At 52.8% G+C, this 19,467-nt stretch overlaps 1 protein-coding gene and 1 pseudogene across 7 annotated transcripts in view; both read left to right on the forward strand.

The window, feature by feature from the left end:
• Positions 1–2,298: 2,298 nt before the first annotated feature.
• The window catches only part of BCL7A (BAF chromatin remodeling complex subunit BCL7A), a 31,010-nt gene continuing 13,841 nt past the window's right edge, over positions 2,299–19,467 (forward strand). The window contains exons 1-4 of one of the 7 annotated variants that reach the window (XM_070386235.1): positions 2,299–2,532; positions 2,950–3,045; positions 10,534–10,615; positions 14,731–14,902. In XM_070386235.1, coding sequence (XP_070242336.1) covers positions 2,954–3,045; positions 10,534–10,615; positions 14,731–14,902 — 346 coding nt within the window. In that variant the 5' untranslated portion in view covers positions 2,299–2,532; positions 2,950–2,953. Of the gene's footprint in view, positions 2,533–2,764; positions 3,046–10,533; positions 10,616–14,730; positions 14,903–19,467 lie in introns of those variants that run through there. The other 6 variants (XM_070386237.1, XM_070386236.1, XM_070386238.1 and 3 more) reach the window with 6 other exon arrangements.
• On the forward strand, positions 18,466–18,646 carry LOC138991529 (U2 spliceosomal RNA; annotated as a pseudogene).

Below are 19,467 nucleotides of genomic sequence, written 5' to 3' on the forward strand. Positions count from 1 at the left end.
CCCTGGGTACAATAAGCAAATCAGTCTCATCACTTAGGCAACCTGTATTGGTATCACCTGCAGGTCCAGGGACCCACCAGCCCTGAACTTGGATGTCAAATATTTATTTGGCCGCACGAGGTCTTAGTTGAGACACATGCAATCTTCAATCTTTGTTGCAGCATGGGGGATCTTTTTTGTTAGTGGCGGCATGCTAACTCTTACTTGCGGCATGTGGGATCTAGTTCCTTTGGAGTCCTTAGCCACTGGGCCACCAGGGAAGCCCCCTGAACTTGGACGTTGGTCATTGTGCACTAGCACTGCCCTCAGGAGCCTGGCAGAAGCAAATGTAAAGTATCTGGAGACGAAGGTAGCTTCATTCTAGGCCTCCAATTATCCCTATAAATAAATTTGGAAATACAGTGTCCAGCAAGGTTAAAGAAAATCAGGCAGATCACAAGGAAATAGGACACCATGAGTAAGAACTAGCAGAAACAGACTCTCAGAAACTTCAACTATCAATGGTCAGACACAGACTATTAAACAACTGTGCTTTGTTGAAAGGAAGAAGTGTAAAAATATCTGCAGGAGACAGGAAACTATAAAAAGTGCCACACTAGATTTATAAAGAACATTTGTAGAGAGCTTTGTAGTTTAATCGGAGATGAAAAACATACATGCCTTCAGGGGCCATGTGGTAACACAAATGAGTACAGTGACTAGGTGACACATTGGTGACCTGGGGAGCTGTATCCAAAGGGTACAGGGCTCCTCAGCTGCAGCTGATTGTTGCCATGTGGCACACAGTGCCCAGTTTGCAGATCTGACATGTCTATAGAAGCTGGATGTTTGGATTTCTTTTTATTGTGGTCAAATACACATAACATAAAACGGACCACTGTGGGACCTCCTTGGCAGTCCAGTGGTTACGGCTCAGCGCTTTCACTGCCAAGGGCCTAGGTTTGATCCTTGGTTGGGGAATTAAGATCCTGCAAGTTGAGCGGCACAGCAAAAAAAAAAAAAACAACAACTCACCAAACACTGTAACAATTTAAAGGTATACAATTCAGTGGCATAAAGCACATTCACAGTCACCATTATCTTCTTTCAGAACTTTTTTTCATCACCCCTCCACCCCCAGAAAGGAAACTCCATACGCATTTGAAGTCACTTCCCATTCCCTACTCCCCACAGTCCCTGGCAACCACCAATCTGGTTTCTGTATCTATGGATTTGCCTAGCTTAGATAACTCGTGTAAGTGGAATCATATGATATTTGTCCTTTTGTGACTGGCTTCTTTCACTTAGGATGTTTTCAAAGTTCATCCATGCTGTGGCATGTATCAGTACTTCATTCCTTTTTAATGACTGAATAATATCCCACTGTATTAAATACGCACATTTGTCCATTCATCATTCAGTATTTGGATTTTAAAATATATCTTCTACTTTTGATTCAAATGTATGTTTTTAAATGTTATGTGTAACTTTAAGCATGTATCTGCTGGCCAGGTAAGTCAGAGCACCAGTGATATGGACCTGTGTTTTATGACCTGCTGTGACATGCTTTCCCATGTAGTCCTCACATTAGGAACGTGGGGTTCAGGATGGTAAAAGGACATGCCTAGGAAAAGGCCTTCAGTGGAGCTTCCACTCCATAGCGCCAGAAAATTCTCTACCCCACACCAAAACCTTGGGGCAAAGGGCTTGGTTTAAGAATGAGTGGTAGTCACACACCGAGCTCACAGCTTGTTGGGCTAGTTGATCTCCAAGGCACTGGGTTTACTGGCAGGGGTCATTCTCTTTCCGGAACATCCATCTGGGCACGAACCCGCTCTGTTCAATACCAGTTTAGCTGCAGCTGAACACAAGGATGGCTTATCCCGGTAATTGTAGATTGGTGCAGAGCTGTCTTGAGGCACCGCGGGGAAGACACCAGCCCAGAAGTCCTCCTCGTAGCCGGCCAGTCTACTTTACCTGCCAGGGTCATTTGTGCGGTAGCAGCAGCTGGGCTGAGCCCGGAACTTACATCAGGTGTGGCTTAAGCTCAAATGTGGTTCTAGGACAGAAACTCCAGCGTGGGTCCGCTTCCCTTATTTATGGCGAGGGCAACTTATCACTAGAGGCAATGTCTAAGAGCCCCTCTTGAAATGCTAATAATCATCCAGGTTCTCCTGCGCCGAAAGCTATTTAAGAAGCAAGGTCGAATGTCTCTCGTGGTCACCCCAAGCTCATTTCCTCCCACCCTACTTTTCCAAAAGGACGAAAGACAGGGAAGCGACGTCCTAGCTCGCGTATTTAAACCGGGCATAAGGCCAGCAGAGGTCCGCGTTTCTCAACTCTTTCCAAGAGCACCTCCCGTCCCGAATCGGCGCCTTCAACTCTGAGAAGTCGGGAGCCCCACAGGAAACTTGCATTATTGCAGCCGCTGCCACACACTCGGGGCCGCGGAGCGGCGGCCGCGCCGGCTCCCCAGGAATGCGTCCGCTCCACGGCGGGCCGGCCAGCCGGCCCGCTCTCCACGGGGGACCCCTCGGCACCTGCGGCCTCCGAGTAAGTGTCCGTGCGCACCTCCGCCCGCCAGCCCGCCTCCCCCACTACCCCGCGTGCCCGGAGCCGGGGGTAGCCAGGAGCCCCTCGCCACCTCCCCGGGGAGCGGGGGTCGCGGGCGCCTCCCCCGGGTGGGCGGAGAGGCTGCCGGCGCTGCTCCGCGGCGGCGGCGCCCGGAGGCCGCACTAGCGGCGGCCGCGGCGGCGCTGCTCCCCCTGCTTGGTGCAGCTGCCGCCCGGCGCTTGCGCACTGGGCCCTGGGCGCGCGGCGGCACCAGGCTTTGTGTGTGTGTGTATGTGTGCGAGTGTGTGTGTGTCCGTGTGTGAGTGAGTGAGCGGGCGGGCGGGCGCGAGTGTGGCCGCCGCGGAGCGCGAGCAGGACCCGGCGGGCGCGCTCCCCCAGCCTCTCTCTCCCCGCCAGAACCATGTCGGGCAGGTCGGTTCGAGCCGAGACCAGGAGCCGGGCCAAAGATGATATCAAGAGGGTCATGGCGGCTATCGAGAAAGTGCGCAAATGGTAAGCGGAGGCGCCGGCTCGTTCGCTCGCCGGCTCGGCGCCGCGGCCGCCCCGAACCCCGAAACCAGATACAAAAAGCCGGCGGGGCGCAGCGCCCCGGGCCGCCCGCGGGCCCGGGAGTTGGAGAGGGCGGGCGGCGCGCGAGCCGGGTCACCTGTGCGCGGCGGGGGCCGCGGCCGCTGCCCAGGTGCGCTCGCGCCTGTCGCCCACCTGGCGCGGCGGCGGCAGCCTGGAGGCGACAGGCGCCCCGGGCCGGGCGGTGGAGCAGCGGGCAGTCCCCGGCGCAGCGCTTGGCTCCCGGGAGGGGGGCTCGGGGCCGGCCCCAGAAGCCATTTCGTTTTGTGCAAGTCACATGAAAGCGGCTTCCCGCGCGCCGGGGCCGCGATGCCGGCGGCGGAGGGGAGAGCGCGAGCTCCATTGTGCAGGCACCGAGCGGGCCGCCGCCGTCTCCGTCTCCTCCCCGCGCGCCCCGGGCGGCGCAGCGCCGGCCCCCGCGCCCTTGCCCGCGCCGGGCCTCCCTCTCTCCCTCCCTCCCCGGCTGGCTCGCTTGCTCGCTCCCCGCCTCCCAGGCTCGGCGCCCTCGAGTCTGCGGAGTTTGTAGAGCGCGAGCCGTTTAAATTTAGCGCTTTGGGCTGCCTGGAGAGAGGGCTCTTGGCGACGAAGAAAGATGGGGGCGAGCGCGAGGAGGAAACGCTGGCTGCGGCCGCGGGGCCCGGGGCTCCTGGCGCCCCCCACCCCCCTTCCCGCCCAGCTCTGCCGGGACCCGGGCTCGGGGGCTCGGGCGAGCTAACGTTTGGGGCCAGACCCCGGTCCTGGGCCGCGTGTGCTGCTCCAAACCCGGCGGTTCGTGTTTGTTTTGCAGAGAGAGCTGTTGTTTTTGTTCTCTGCGCGGGGGGCGAGGGGGACTCGGGTGTCGGGCCGTGCGGTTTCTCCGGCTCACGTTAGATTCCGTCCGGCGTGGCCTGGTTGTAATTAATACGACTGAACGTTTCCCCGGCCTCGTCCGGGTCTGTCTCGGAATCGGCCCGAGGGCCAGGCCCGAGACGGCAGCCGATCGTCAGGTTGGGGCAGACTTGTTGAAAACTCCCGGCTCCTGGATTTCAACTTTATTATTTTTTTCCCACGGCTTCACCAGGGTCAGGGAGGGAGAAGAGCCGCCGCGACGTTCGAGTGTCAGTGCCCGCGGGCTCATTCTGACCCTTTATTTAAAGCCTGAAAACCCGGCAAGGCCCCGTGGCGGGCTCTGTTTATGTTTAGGGGTGTCATTTCTCAAGTAACGCCTGGGTCTCTCAAAACCACTGGGGGCGAGCCTCCAGTCTAGCCGTGTCACAAGTTAGCTGTCCTTTCTGAGTCAAACCCAACAAAAAAGGCAAGAGGAAAATCAATAAAGTCCACGTGCTCCCGGGCCTCCTATGGAAAGGGCTGTCTGCAGATGGCCGGATGCCCAGCCGAGGGCTGGGTTTGGCTCCAATGGGACAAAGAATTTTCAGAACCGTGAGAAGGGGAGGCCTTCCAAAGTTGAGATCCAAGTCTTCCCTGCCGTGGGAGCTCCCCTGACGCGCAGGGCGCCGAGTGCCGGGACTGGAGCCATTTAAAAATGGCAGAAACAGCTGCAGGCCAAAACACACACAGGAAAAACAAGCCCACCACCCCCTCTCCAGCGGGATTCTCAGAGGCAAGGCTGGAGTTGTCCCCTGCCTGAGCGCCTAGGCAAAGAAAGAGCTGTTGTCTGGGCCTGAGTTCCTTCTGTTACCAGCCTAGAGGTGAGAAAGGGGTGGGGGCACGCTGCCTTTCTGTGCTTCGGGAGGCCTGGTGGGGCCTTCTGCCCCAGGTTCCCAGCCTGGCAGAGGCCCCTGCACCCTGACAGCTGCTCCTGGAGGGCCCACCCGCCAGCTGCTCTGCTGGGAGGGCAGATGGAGCTGTGGGGTTTTCCACCCTGGGGGCCCCAGAGCAGCCAGCCTGGAAGCCTTCAGTGCTGCTGAGCAGGCTCTGGTTTGAGGGGGGAGGGGAGGAGAACCTGTCTCCCTCCCTTTTTGTGTTTTGGGAAACTAGGAGTCAAGTACATTAAACACCTCAGACTTTGGGATCTTATGACTGGACTTCCAGTTCACTTCCTTGCTGTGACTTTGGGCTAACCACATAACTTTAACCATGACAGCAAAGGGTCCCTGTGTGCCTTCTCCCCTCCTGGAATAATACCATGTCTCCAAAAGCACTTAATCCTTCACATCGGGGAGGGGTGTATGTGTGAATCTCTCAGGGGTGTGTGTGTATGTGTGTGTGTGTGTGAGTGAATCTCTCAGTCGTGTCCGACTCTTTGCGACCCCATGAACTATAGCCCGCCAGGCTCCTCTGTCCATGGAATTCTCCAGGCAAGAATACTGGAGTGGGGAGCCATTTCCCTGGCTATTAAATGCTGCCTTTATTGTCAGGTAGAAGCTTGGTTTTGCTGATTTTTTTTTCCCTCCTGCCCATTCTAAGCAAAAGGGACTTTACCTTATTTCATAGGTTTCCCCAGCACCAAGAAGCCAAATCCTACCCTCGCTCTGCCTTTAGAATGTGTCTTCCAGTCAGCCCTTGTGGTTTGGGGTTGTTTATTAACTCTGTGGCCACCAACCGTGTCTGGGACGTCCTACTGGCTGGGACACTGGGTTGCCAGATTTAGCAAATAAAATTACAGGACACCCAGTTAAATTTGAATTTCAGATAAACAACAAAATAATATTTTTAAAATATATATATATATAGTGTGTAAGTGTGTCCCATGCACTGTTTGGGACATACTTATACTAAAAAATATTATTCACTGTTTATCTGAAATTAACTCAACATCCCCTTTCTCTCTTTTTTTAAAAAATTCAGAATGGAGGTGCCTAGCATACCACTCAGCCTGTAAGCCTAGGGTGGTGTTTCTCAGTCCCGGTGACCCCTAAAAATCCCCCCTTCTGCCAAGCCCGACCCTTCCCCTCCTCTGGAAAAAGCCAGCAGCCAGCTTGTGGCCGCCCTGTCCATAGCTACCGGCTATTTCTCCTCTCCTTTCTGTTTGATACCCCAGCGAGGCCAGCTGGTGGAGTGCAAGGCAGCCAGATCATGGCTGAAGGAAGAACAAAATGGTGGGCTCCTCTGGGGGGAAACTGGGGCAGGGTTAGGAGGCCTGGTGCGGGTGGAGAAGAGAGGGAAGTGGGAGTCATTGGCAGGCGGTAAAAGGCTTGAGCCTTGAAGTAGGCTTAGGCCCAGGGACCCCTGGGACTGCGGTCTGAAGGGTCCCTCAGTGACTTGTGGAGCCGCAGAGAGGCCTGTTCCCCGAGCCCTCCCACGGTCCCTAGGGGCGGGGGGTTTGACTGTGCCTAGACTCTCCTTAGTACCTGCAGGGGACCCTCCTGCCAGGCACAGGGCGGGTCAAGCGGGCCTGGGCCTAGTTAGGATGAAGCCAGCCATAGCTAGACCTTCTCTGGCATCAAGGACTACTCCTGGGAAGTGGAGAGGAAGTGATGGCTTCAGAGCTGTCTTTGCGGGAGTCAGGTCTCCCTGGCTGGCCAGCGCTCGGAGCTGACCCTGAGGGAACATTAGGAATTGGCCTCAGCTTGGAGGATCTAGGGAGAGGGGTGCTCGTAGTTTACACAGGAGCTTGTGCTGGGATGGGGCGTTTGGGGCTGTATTCCTCCAGCTGACTCCTTTTGTTCAGAAACCCACCTGGCGGGGCAGAGACAGGCACTTCAGCCTGGCTGGTTACAGGAGGGCTCCGGGCGTGCCCGTCAAAGGCCATGTCGGGCTGCAGCCTGGAGGTTGTGGTGAATCCAGTCCTGTGCCTAGAGGTGGTGAGACTCAGGGGTCTGAGAGAGCCAAGGGCCCCATCTTGAGAGAGGCACTGCTCCTCAGGGCGTGCGGGTCCCTCATGGCCATCTTGTGTTTTTGAGAATGGCCAGCAATCTGGATTTGAATGTGGGGTTTGACTTGTTTGTTGGTTTTATTTTTCCAAGTCTGGCAATGGATTCTTATTTTTTAAAGCACCATATAGACCAGACAAAATGTGCCTCTTGGCTGCTCGTCTACCACCACAAATGTAAGGGGATAAGTACAGTGTAATACACTCCTTGGGGGTTGAGGGGGCTGCGAGTCCTAGGGTGATGGGTTTGGAGCTGGTGGTAGGAACGCTTCGCTGCTCCTCTAGGTTCGTATGTCGTTTCCTAAGGCGCTGCCGAGCCGCTGGCTTGATGACACACCCAACACTCCCTGGACATGCCTACAAAGTACCGGGTTCTCACTCAGCATCTTGCCCCTGAACTCCAGGGCCTGTCTCTCCCTGGGAGGCTGCCGGCTGGACTGCAGACTGTGATCAGAGTCTCAGCGCTCTTCCCTCTGACCCCTGGCCCCTCAGTGCCTACACCTAGGACTGGAACTGAAGAGCAGTTTCTAATGCTTGGAGCGAGTTGGGACCTGGGGCCAAGGGAGGCAACCAGAACCCGGCCATGTTCCGCTCAGAACCTGCGGGGCCCGTAACCTCCCTGGAAAGTACCTGCGACTTGCCACGTTCATCTCAGCTCACGTGTGGCCTGCGAAGCCCAGGTCTGGCACCCTTTATACCCTGAGAGGTGTCCTGTGTATTGCAAGTCAGTTACTTTTTTTTCTGTTTTAAACACAATCAAGCCTTGGATCTGACCTACCGGGGCCTGGGCAGAAGAAACCAGCTTGTGAGGAGTGAGTGCCTGTGGCCCTTTGGGTGGGATTGGAGCAGTTTGTGCCTCTTTGTCCAGCTTCTGTGGCTGATGAGCTCTATGGAGTCATTTCTTAGTGTTTTTCACGGGAGACAGAATACCAGGGGTCACAGCCCACGTCCAACCGCGGTTCTGCCGTTGCGGTAGCTGCGTGACCGTGAACTAGTGGTATAACTTCTCTGGGCCTCCCGTTTCCTCATCTGTAAAGCAGGATGACAATAGTTCCCCTCTGATAGGCCTGTGTAAATAAAGCATTTGGCATGAAGTAAGCTCTCAGCACACAAAGGCTATTGTGATGGCTGCCTTGTCACCGAGGTTGTTTCTTGGAATGTCTCTGTCCCTTCCAGGCACCTTCTGGTTATTCAGAATGGAGATGGGGAAAGACTGGGGTTGTGGGTCATCCATCCTGCCTCCAGGAGGTTGGGGACAGGTGGATGGTGACTTAGGTACCTGCCTTTATTTAATTCTCTCAAGGCTTAAAGGGACAGGGCTGGGGGCTGGGGGAGCTACTCCAGAAAGCAGCGTGGCAGGGAGGTGTGAACACTGGTGAGAATGACTCCACCTCCCCCTACCTCAGTTTCTTTAACAAACAGGAAAGGTGACTATTTACTGTCACCAGAGATTATGGGAAAATTAAAGCAAGTGTGTGTAGTGCTTATCACACAGAAGGCACTAGAAACGGTCACAGTAGAATTGTTGTTGTTGTTTTGTCGCCCAGTTGTGTCCAACTCTTTGCGACCTCATGGACTGCAGCAGGCCAGGCCTCCCCGTCCCTCACCATCTCCCAAAGTTTGCCCAAGTTCATGTCCATTGCATCGGTGAGGTCATCCAGCCATCTCATCCTTTGACGCCCTCTTCTCCCTCTGCCCTCAGTCTTTCCCAGCATCAGGGCCATTTCCAGTGAGTTGGCTGTTTGCATCAGATGACCAAACCAAAATACTGGAGCTTCAGCTTCAGAATCAGTCCTTCCAATGAGTATTCAGAGTTGATCTCCCTTAAGGTTGACTGGTGTGATCTCCTTGCAGTCCAAGGGACTTTCAGAAGTCTTCTGCATAGTAGGATAAATGTTGATAAAAGCCAGGCCCTAGGGACTTCCCAGGCAGTCCAGTGGTTAGGACTCAGTGCTTCCACTGCAGGGGGTTAGGATTCGATTCCTGGTTGGGGAACTGAAAAAAAAAGCCAGGCCTTAGCTTCTTCCAGCAGAGGACTTTGGGAACCATGCAGGCACAGTTTGGGGCGTGGAAGTGTCTGTGGTTTTGGTTAGCTGGGTCCCCAGAAGTCCCGGTGGTGGGTTGGTGCCAGCTGGTGGGAATGTGTCCCTTTAGCTCGGTCTACTTTCCCATGGAGGGGAGGACCCAAGGCCAAGGTCTTGGCGGGGAGGCTGGACAAGGTGTCCGCAGCCGCTCGTAATTCTCGGCTCTGGTGCAACCCCTGTTGCTAAAATTGCTGAGGTCTCCTGGCTGCCATGCCACCTGCAGCAGGTGTGTGTCTGGCCCCGACATCATCTCATGGGGCCCTTGAATCAGCTGATTTCCTTAGCATGACCTCCCACGTCTCTGAGACGGCAGAGTCTGGTGCTGGGAATGTGGACTCCAGAGCCCCAGCGACCTGGTTGGAATCCCAGCCTTTCTTCTGGGGGAGCTTTCCCTGAGCCTCTGTTTCCTCAGGCATGTGGTCTCTGGTTGTCACCCCTAGTGCTAGGGGCAGGAAGCTACAGGACCTGATTTTTAGGCTGTGAGAGGTCGGGACTGAACTTGGGAGGCTGGGGTGATTACTAGAGGAGGAAGATGATGCTTGGAGTAGAGAGGTGGGAGGAGAGAGTGGTCATTATCATTACCTTTGGTGAAAACTAGTCACTCGCTTTCCTTCCCACGGCTTGTGGCTTACTTCTCACTGTCAACCTGCCTTTGACAACTGTGCCCCAGGCGTTCAGGATGCAGCTGAGGGTGGGTCAGGGGCAGCGGTGCAGATATTAGAAGCTGAGACCCTGAACTCAAGCCCATCTCTGAGTGTAGGGTCTCGGAGCAACCTCCCACCTGGCTGCTGCCCTCCGCCCGGGCCGAGCTTCCTGTCGCCATCCCTGAGCATCAGTGTCTGGGGGCCGAGGCCACTGGGCATCCAGGTTTGCCCCCGTGCTGATCAAACTGGCACTTGCCCGGAAGAGCCTGGGGAACTGGCACTCATGCTCTCTGCTCCCGCCTCCCTTCCCAGGACCTCAGAGGACTTGCCAGGAGGGCGGGGCGAGCCCCTGGATGCCCTTGTTGAAGACCCTCCCACCCCACCCTAGCCCCACTGGAGGAAATGCCCTGTTGGTCTGACGATCTCTCTGCTGCCCAGAGGGCTCAGGTGGCCCAGTTTTCTGGTTCCCTTCATCCAGAGGAATCATCCCAGTGGCAGTGACCTGCCCCCACTCCCATCTTACCAAGCACTTCTACCCAAATACAAGAAAGTGTCCACATGCTTTGTCTCCCGTAATTCTTGTGGCCACCTGGAGAGGTTGACAACCCCATGTGGTCCAAAAGATAGGGAAACTGAGGCTCTGGCTGGTGAAGTGACTTACTCTCGGCGGCGGGGGGCAGGATGGGGGGAATCCCAGCCAGTGCTGGGATTCACACCTGCGTCTGCATGATCCAGAGACGTTCTCTCAGCCCCACCTGGGGTAGTTGCTGTGTCACAGCTGCTCCAAGGGCATGTGGCCCACACCCCCCACCAGCGTGAGCAGGGGTCCACCCCAGAAGCCCCCTGGTAACGGGTTCTTCCTCGTCCTCTGCAGGGAGAAGAAGTGGGTGACTGTGGGTGACACATCCCTGCGAATCTACAAGTGGGTCCCCGTGACGGAGCCAAAGGTTGACGATGTGAGTATGGGAGCTGGTCCCTGGAGTGGGGCTGCCCGTCCACGCTCCCCACCATGGCGACAGGGGACTGGCTGTCCACTGCCACCCTCCATGTGGGGACCTGGGGGCAGAACACTTGGAAAGCAGAAGGATCCAGCTTGGGGCTGGAGAGGCTGCTGGATCTACCCCTCCCCCAGTAGTCTACCCCTCCCCCATAGTCCAGCCTGAGTTTGGCCCTCAGAGAAGGGGGGAGTGTCCCCTGCAAGTCGCCTCTTCCGACAGGAGCCCTACGATTTGCCCCACACTTTAGCGCCAAGGTGTCCTCTCTCATAGACTGAGCACCATGGTTTTGGGGTGGGCATGGTGGTACCTGCAGACAGGCAGGCCCTCCGCCATCATCGTAGGGCCATTCCTGGCCCCTGACCATCTGTCAGACATTACTTTGTGGAGTTGAGCTCTGTATCCACCCTGTACAAAGGAAGACACGAACTCAGAGAGGCAAAGCCATTTCCCCAGAGTCACACAGCAACTGTCAGATCTGTCTGACTCCAAAGCACATATTCTCTACTCTTGGAGAGCCTTCTGGGGGTTGGAGCTGCTGGTGAAGGGTGACCCCAGAGAGTGGCGCAGAGAAGCCTGGGCACTTAGTTGTTAAGGGGAGGGTTCCAGGCGGAGCGATGACTATGACCACTAGGGGGAGCCCTGGTGTCTGTGCCTAATCTTAAATTTAGTCCAATTGCTCAGTCCTGTCCCACTCTTGGCAACCCCATGTACTGCAGCATGCCAAGCTTCCCTGTCCATCACCAACTCCCGAACCCTACTCAAATTCATGTCTATCACATCGGTGATGCCATCCAACCATCTCATCCTCTGTCATCCCCTTTTCCCACCTTCATTCTTTCCCCGCATCAGGGTCTTTTCCAATGAGTCGGTTCTTCGCATCAAGTGGCCAAAGTATTATAGTTTCAGCTTCAGCACCAGTCCTTCCAATGAATATTCAGGACTGATTTCCTTCAGGATTGACTGCTTGGATCTCCTCGCAGTCCAAGAGACTCTCAAGAATCTTCTCCAACACTGCAGTTCAAAAGCATCAATTCTTTGGCACTCAGCTTTCTTTATGGTCCAACTCTCACATCCATACATGACTGCTGGAAAAACCATAGCTCTGACTAGACAGATCTTTGTTGCCAAAGTAATGTCTTTGCTTTTTAATATGCTGTCCTAATTTTAGGGATTGATGGCTGGCAGCTGCCCCACATCACAGATAGTTTTGTAGCTCTTTGGCTCCCAGGCAGGTTACCCTCAAAGACCCCCGGGTCAGCTACTATCATTTCCAGTCAAAATCCAGAATGGTCCGACCAACTAGCCTCCCCGTGGGCTGTTCCTTCTGCCTGGAGTGCCGTCCCTGCTCATGCGAGGGTGGCTCACACTGACATACGTGCTTCCAGTCGTGACAGTATGCATGATTGGTAGGTTACTAGGGACCTAAGGAGGGGCAGGGAATTCCCTGGCGGTCCAGTGGTTAGGACTCGGTGCTTCCACTACCGAGGACCCAGGTTCGATCCTTTGGTCAGGAAACTAAGATCCCACATGCCACGTGGCTTGGCCAAAAAAATAAAAAAGGCAGGGCAAAGCCTCCCTCCGCCATTTCCAATGACCTACCCCACAAGTCTGGGGTCTCCAGACAGGGCTGAGGCACTGTTCTTGACCCTTTGATCACGTTAGCCCCTAGGTGAGTCGACACTGGGCTGAGATGGCGGTGGCGTGTCGTCCCCTCTGGTCCTGGCCTGGCTCATGGAGCCACCAGGGCTGCTTTACCCCAGAGGCACCAACACAGACCATCACGGCCTTCAGTGTGGGCCATTCCGGAGGGAGAGCAGAGTGCGGCCAGCCTCCTGGAAGGCAGCTTCTGGCTCCTGCCCATGTCTGCGCCTTTCACATCATTAGGTGTTGTATAAACGCCGGTTGCATTTGAGAAGATGTGGTCCCTGCTCTCAAGGAATTTATAATCTCGTTGGGGGAAGATAATTATAGAATAGCATGAAACAGACATCAGGGAAGCGCCAAATGGATTGTGATCAAGGAGAAAACGTAATCGATGGGGTTTGGGGAAGGACAGGGCAGCCCAGGGCTGGACAGAGACCTCTAGCTGTGGAGTTGGACAGGATAGCCTCAATTAACCTGTGATTCCAGACAGGTGACCCCACCTTGCTGGGTCTTAGTCCCCTCTTTTGTGCACTGGAGCATTACTATCTGGCTCCTGGGGTTTTCTGCAACAGAGCAAAGGCAGTATATCATATGGGAAGAACTTAGCTCAGCGTGGCTGTGCAGACGGCGCTTAGATGCTAATTCGTTGTCGTCTCTGAGCTGAGATGTACAATATTCCTGCCTGCTCCCTCTCAGGCGATGGGTCCCACTCCTGGCTGAGCACTTGATCCCTTGGGAGTCTCGACAAAATGCAGGTTCCCAGGTGCCACCCCAGACAGCTGAATCTGCATCTTTGATGGTGGTGGCTGGGAATCTGCATTGGAAAAGGACAGCTTTTCATGTTTTTAAATGCCCATTAATGGCATGGTTACATCATTTTTTTTCTTCAGAATTTTCTTGAAATTTTTATTCTCTTAAATAGGTAAAACATGTTACAAGATTCAAATGTTACTTAAAAACCCTTTAAAAAAAAAAAAACTATGACAATTCACCTGCATAAAATTCACGCTTTTAAATTGTGCCAGCCAATGTTGGTATGTTCACAGTGCTGCAACCATCATCACTGTAATTCCAGAATGTTTTCATTAACCCATAAAGAATAAGGAAAACTCATACTGTCCTGAAGATCCTGGAGTCAACTATCTGTCTGTGTATATTTGCATATTCTTTAAATGTTACTTTATTTTTTTAATAGCCTTATCTTTTTAAAAAAATATATTTTCTATTTATTTGGCTGTAGTGGCTCTTAGTTGCAGCATGTGGGACCTAGTTCCTTGACCAGGGATCGAACCCTGGCCCGCCGACTTGGGGGCTCAGAATCCCAGCCACTGGCCCACCAGGGAAGTCCGCAGTATTATCTTTTTGTAAATCTACATCCCATTCCCATGAGTACCTCCGACCCCCCCCAGCTCTCTTCCTTGGAGACAACCGATGTTCATGTATCCTTCCAGGGAGCGTGTGCATGTGCACACCCACACCCACCCACCCACCACCCACCCACACACACACACACACATTCCTTTATGCTCTTCCTTTACCACCAATGGCAGCATCCTGTTCATGTGTTCTGCGTCTTTTATACATCTCGGGGATACTAAAATATTTTAATATGTGGATATTTCTGTGGATCTTTCTGCATTTGTATGGAAGAGCTTCCCTGGCGTCTGTAATTGGTGCATACCGTTGCAGTGAATGAATGTACTGAACTTTGTTTAACAAGACTTTTTCCAATGGAGGCAGTTAGGTTGTTTCCAACACAATCCCACATGGGACTTCCCTGGTGGTCCGGTGGCTAAGACTCCATGCTCCCAATGCAGGGGACCCAAGTTCAATCCCTGGTCAGGGAACTAGATCCCACATGATACAACTAAAGATCCCGAATGTTATAACTAAGACCTGGTGCAGCCAAATAAATAAGTTAAAAAAAATGGAACCACATGTAAAGAGCATCCCCTTCACCCCTCCTCACCTAGTCTCCAGAGTTGGGTCAGAAGTCAGCTGACTGTCTTTAAGGAAGGCAGTGTCTGGGGCCTAGTAGAAGTGCATGAGCTGGCTTTTCCATCCCTCACCTGGCATTCCTGTACCAGCTTCGGGCTGAGTGACCACGGCCTTTTCACCAGGGGAAATTCCCACCAGCCAGGGTGTTTGCAGGCCTGCGGGGTAGCCCCTACAAGCAAGGTGGTGTTACCCCCAGCATCGCCAGCCCACCCCCCAGAAACTTCCCCTCCACAGGGCTCCTTGATCCCAAAGCAAGGGGACCCCCCTCATGGGACATGTTCAAAGGCAGGCCGGTGGAGCCCTCCAGAGATGTGGGGGCTCCAAGATGCGTCCTCGGAATAAAATACTCATCCCGTTCCCCAGGGTCTCACTTGTGTGTGCAGACATGGACAATTCAGTGACTCGGTTTCTGCATCACTTTTCTCCTCCAGAAAAACAAGAACAAGAAGAAGGGCAAAGATGAGAAGTGTGGCTCAGAGGTGACCACGCCGGAGAACAGCTCCTCCCCGGGAATGATGGACATGCATGGTGAGCTTCGCGCGGCCGCCGGCTGGGCCCGTCTCCTGCCCGGAGCGCTCGGCTGTGTTTTTGTTTTGCCAGCAGGTTTGTTCACATTCCAGGCCAGGGGTAGGAGGGCTGGGCAGGCTGGGCAGGACCGGGAGGCCCCAGTGCCAAGGAAGAGGCTCATCGGAGGAGAAGAAGCTTCTTTTCCCAGAGCAACGAGCCAAGAATCATAAAATGAGCCAGAGTGGGTCTTCCTGGAGATCCAGGGACACCACACTTCCAGTGTAGGGGGCCCAGGTTCAATCCCCGGTCAGGGAACTCTATCCCACATGCCACAGCTAAGACCTGGTGCAGCTAAAGAAGTAAATATTTTCAAAACCTGAGCCAGAAATATTAAATAAGACCTCCTTCTCACCCAGTGACACAAACCTCACAGGAGATGTTCTGTGAGTCCCATGTGCCCAGGAAGTTTTTTGGAGTAACTATCTCTTTTTCTCCTGGGCCTGACATATCATGTAAATGACTCTTGTTTCCCATTTCCTGTTTTGCTTGGGCTACTGGGAAGCTCTAACTGGATTTCTGACTTCACGTGACTCATTCTGGGACCCTGGGACTTGCCCTTCTACATTGATGGCTTAATTTCCTTTGCTGTCATATTTCAAAAGTTGTAACCAATGTCCTATTGATCAGATCCAGGCTGGAGCATGCTTTAGCCCAGCGGTCCCCAGCATTTTTGGCACCAGGGACTGGTTTCGTGGAAGACAGTTTTTCCACGGACCAGGGGGAAGTCAAGCAGTGGGGAGTGGTTGTAAATACAGAATGAAGTTTTGCTCATTCGTCTGCTACTCCTCCCCTGCTGTGCGGCCACGGACGGGTATCGGCTCACGGCCCGGGAGTTGGGGGCCCGTGCTTTAACCAGTCTGCAAGTGTTTTGACACTGCTGGCGTTTTTTTTTTTTCTTTTAACCTTTTTATCTTAGGAAAAGCACACATCATAAGTGTATGGCTCCATGAAATGTTCACAGACTACACACCCTTTTGTAACCGGCCCAAATCAAGACAGAAGGTTGGGACTTCCCCGGTGGCCCAGTGGTTAAGACTTTGTGCTCCCAGTGTAAGGGACCCAGGTTCGATCCCCAGTCAGGGAACTAGATCCCACATGCTACAGCTATAAGATCTAAGGAGATCTGAGTGCCACCACAGATCTATTTGCCAAGCACAGCCAAATAAATATGAATATTTTTTTTTTTTTTTAAAAAGAAGGTTCCCAGCAATCCACAGGGTATCCGCTCCTGGCCGTCCCCACCCCATCAAGGAGAACCACCACCTGACCTCTAACTGCAGAGATTTGAACTGGAAGTGGCTAAAAAATTGAGTTTCTGATATTTATAAACTATCAGAGATCTGCTTTTCTGCCTTCCTCTGAGGAATCAGATCTGCCAGTCCTTGGGCGTGTGAATCCTTGAGGCCACAGCCCGTTGGAGCAGAAGCAGCCATCCCTGCGGGGAGAGCCGGCCTCACGAGGCCCACCAGGCTCACCTCCCGTTTTGTCCCGTGCCTGCCCCACTGGCCTCAGAGCTCCCAGCGCTTGCCATTCTCCGTCTCGATCCCAGTTGCTGTGTCTTTTGTCCTTCTGACCACCTGAGTTTTCTTTTTGCACAGCATAGTGGTATTAGATAAATCAACAAATAATCAAAAGGGAACCTTGGCTGGATCTAGTTCCTAATCCTCCGGGCCCAGGGCTGTCTTAACTGGGGGAAGGGAGCCCAGCAGACTTCCCCGTTCGCACAAACTGACTAGTCTGGAAAACAGTCACAAGCTCTGAGGGCAAGGATTCTTGCTGGTTGCCAAACTGGCTTCAGAAAAAAGCAGAGGCGGGTGTTTGCTGACGGTTAACATGTCAAGAAAGTCACACACACTCACACAACACACACCCGGACCCCAACTAGCCATACAGTCATAATCAAGATGCATTTCATTTTCAAAAACAGCTTTTTGGGGACTTCTCTGGTGGTCCAGTGGCTAAGACTCTGCACTCCCAAAGCAGGAGGCCCAGGTTCGATCCCTGGTCAGGGAACTAGATCTCATATGACACAAGACCCGGCACAGCCAAATAAATATGAAAAAACAAAGAAATAGGTATTTGAGTTGGGGCATACCCTGTCTCCCTGGGGCTGGTCAGCATCCCTACCCTCTGGGTACCAAGGAGAGCCCTGGCCTGGCTTGGTTTCAGTTCATTCATAGAATTACAGGTGAGAACCTTTAGAGCAGAGAGCCAGATTCCACCTGGATTCTAATGTGACTCTGCTAGGATCGCCTCTAGATGATCATGAGCTAGTTATTGAACATGTAGCCTTGGGTTTGTCTGTTTTTAACCTGTCACACAGGGATGGTAATACCTACTTCACAAGGTTGTTATGAGTATTAAATAAGACAGTCCCTTAAAGGCCTGGGTGTGTCAGTCACTAACGTTTAAGAAGCCATCCCAGTGTGCCAAGCAAGCATCTTGCTAAGCCCATTTGAGGCATCACCTCATTCAGTCCTGGTAGTGAGCCCCTTTTGTACAGAAACCAGGGCTGAAGAAGGTGAAGTACCTTGCCTAGAGTTAGGAAGTTCGTCAGTGTCAGTGCTGGCGTCCGAGGTCCTTTGGAGAGTTCAAGTTTATGTCCACTAGCCCAGACTTAACTCCCAAGGAAAATCCAGAATGCCGAGCAACCCGGGTCCCTGACTCAGGAACCGTGCTCACTTTCCATTTTATTTTAGTACCTGTGCAGCCAAGAAAGACCCAAGTCTGACCACGGGTCGTGGAAGCCTGAAAGCTCAGGGAAAGTTGTGGGCCTGGTTACAATTACCTGGAATGCTCCAGGCAGATGGATGGACCTGGGACGAAGTGAGGGGACAGAGCTTCTGCATCCAGCTGTTTATAAGTCTCCAGGATCCACCTGGGGTCAGCCCGAGCATCAGGGTCATGCTGTTACCAGGTTACCAGGCTAGGTTCAGGGCAGCTGATCGTTAAACGTTAGTGCTTACTGTCCTTAATCAGCATGACCCCGTGCAAGCACCCACAGGTTGTGGCTTTGCGTTCTGTGTTTCTCACACACACTCCCGTATGTATATCTTGGCATAGAGAGGAACTTTAGATTTTTCTCGAAAGATAAACCAGGGGGAGTTTACATCTTTATTATTATTTTTTTTTAAGTCCTAGAATTCACAAGAGGGTGCTTTTGTGTAATGAGTGCCCCAGAGTACACTTAAAATAAGGTGCAATTTACCAAGTCAGGGCTGCGGGGCTGCCTGGTGCTGCCTCGCCAGGTGGAAGCAGAGGAAAGGCTTGGCGTTGGGGGCTGGGCAGACCAGCATGAGCGCGGGCTCTGCTGCTGAGACTCAGTTTCCCCACCTGGGAGGCTTCTGAGATTAAACAAGGTGACTGTAGATGCCCCGGCCTGGTGCCCAGCACGTAGTCGGTGCCCCGGACATGTTGATGTGGTTGCTTCTCCTCTCCCCTCTCCCTCTCCCTCTCTCTGTGTCTCTGTTTCTCTCTCTCTCGTTTTTACAAAAATGGCTTTGGTCCCAGGTGCACAGCATGGCCCAGAAAAGCAGGGTAAAGCTGTAGTAATATTTTTGAAATGATCATGTGGGTATCTGTAGGTTAAAATGACTCTGATCGCTTCTCGGCCTGTTGGCTAAAACGAAGTGTGGTATCTGTTCTTATCAGTTTAATATCTCTATCCGAGGACAGTGTAGTACATGGATCTTTGGAGGAAGGCACTGGGCTAGCAGCTTGCGCTGTCCGCTCCACACATCAACCTGGCATTGCAGTACCTCCAGGAACGGTGCTCCGCCTCGGGGAATAACTCAGTATGAAAAGACAGATTGTAGGGAATTCCCTACAGACCAGTGACTAGGACTCTGAGCTTTCGCTGCCGAGGGCCCAGGTTCAATCCCTGGTCAGGGAACTAAGATCCCACAAGCCATGTGGTGCAGCAAAATACAGAAAGAAAGAAAAGAAAATGACTCTTTGTGCCCAAGAGAGGATCCAGGGCAAGCAGGTATGTACCCCCAGGACCCCCAGCTCCACCCCTAGTGCCCTTTTTGCCCAATGAACTTTCTTCCCCTTTTCCTTTTTAGTATGAAAAAAATGTCATAATAGAGAACATTAGAGAGAATTGTTTGATGAAATCCACATGCCCACCCACCTAGATTTTCATAATATGATGCCACATTTGCCTCACCTATTTTTTAAATGTGTTAGGTTTTTTTTTAATTGAAATACAATTTACAAATTCAAAATTGCACAGCTCTTGAGTATGAAATTCCGGGAATTGTGACAGTTGCATGCAACCTAGATTTTAAAGTACATTTCCCCCACACCATGATACTTAAGTCTGTACCTAAACACTTCAGCATGTGTCAGTGATAAATGACATTTCTATCTACCCACTGTACCATTATCACTCCTAACAAAATTAATTCCTTACTTTGAAACTCCAGACTGTATTCAATTCCCCAGTTGTCCCCAAATGTCTCTCGGAGCTGGTGCATTCAAAACAGGACCCAGATAAATCCCACACGTCATGTTTAGTTGTTAGGTCTCTTAAATTTCTTTAATCTGTAATATGACAATGATCTTTCCCATTTCTCTTTTTTAAAAAATATTGATTGATT

This window comes from Bos mutus, chromosome 17 (assembly GCF_027580195.1).
Source record: "Bos mutus isolate GX-2022 chromosome 17, NWIPB_WYAK_1.1, whole genome shotgun sequence".
NCBI classification, from domain to species: domain Eukaryota; kingdom Metazoa; phylum Chordata; class Mammalia; order Artiodactyla; family Bovidae; genus Bos; species Bos mutus.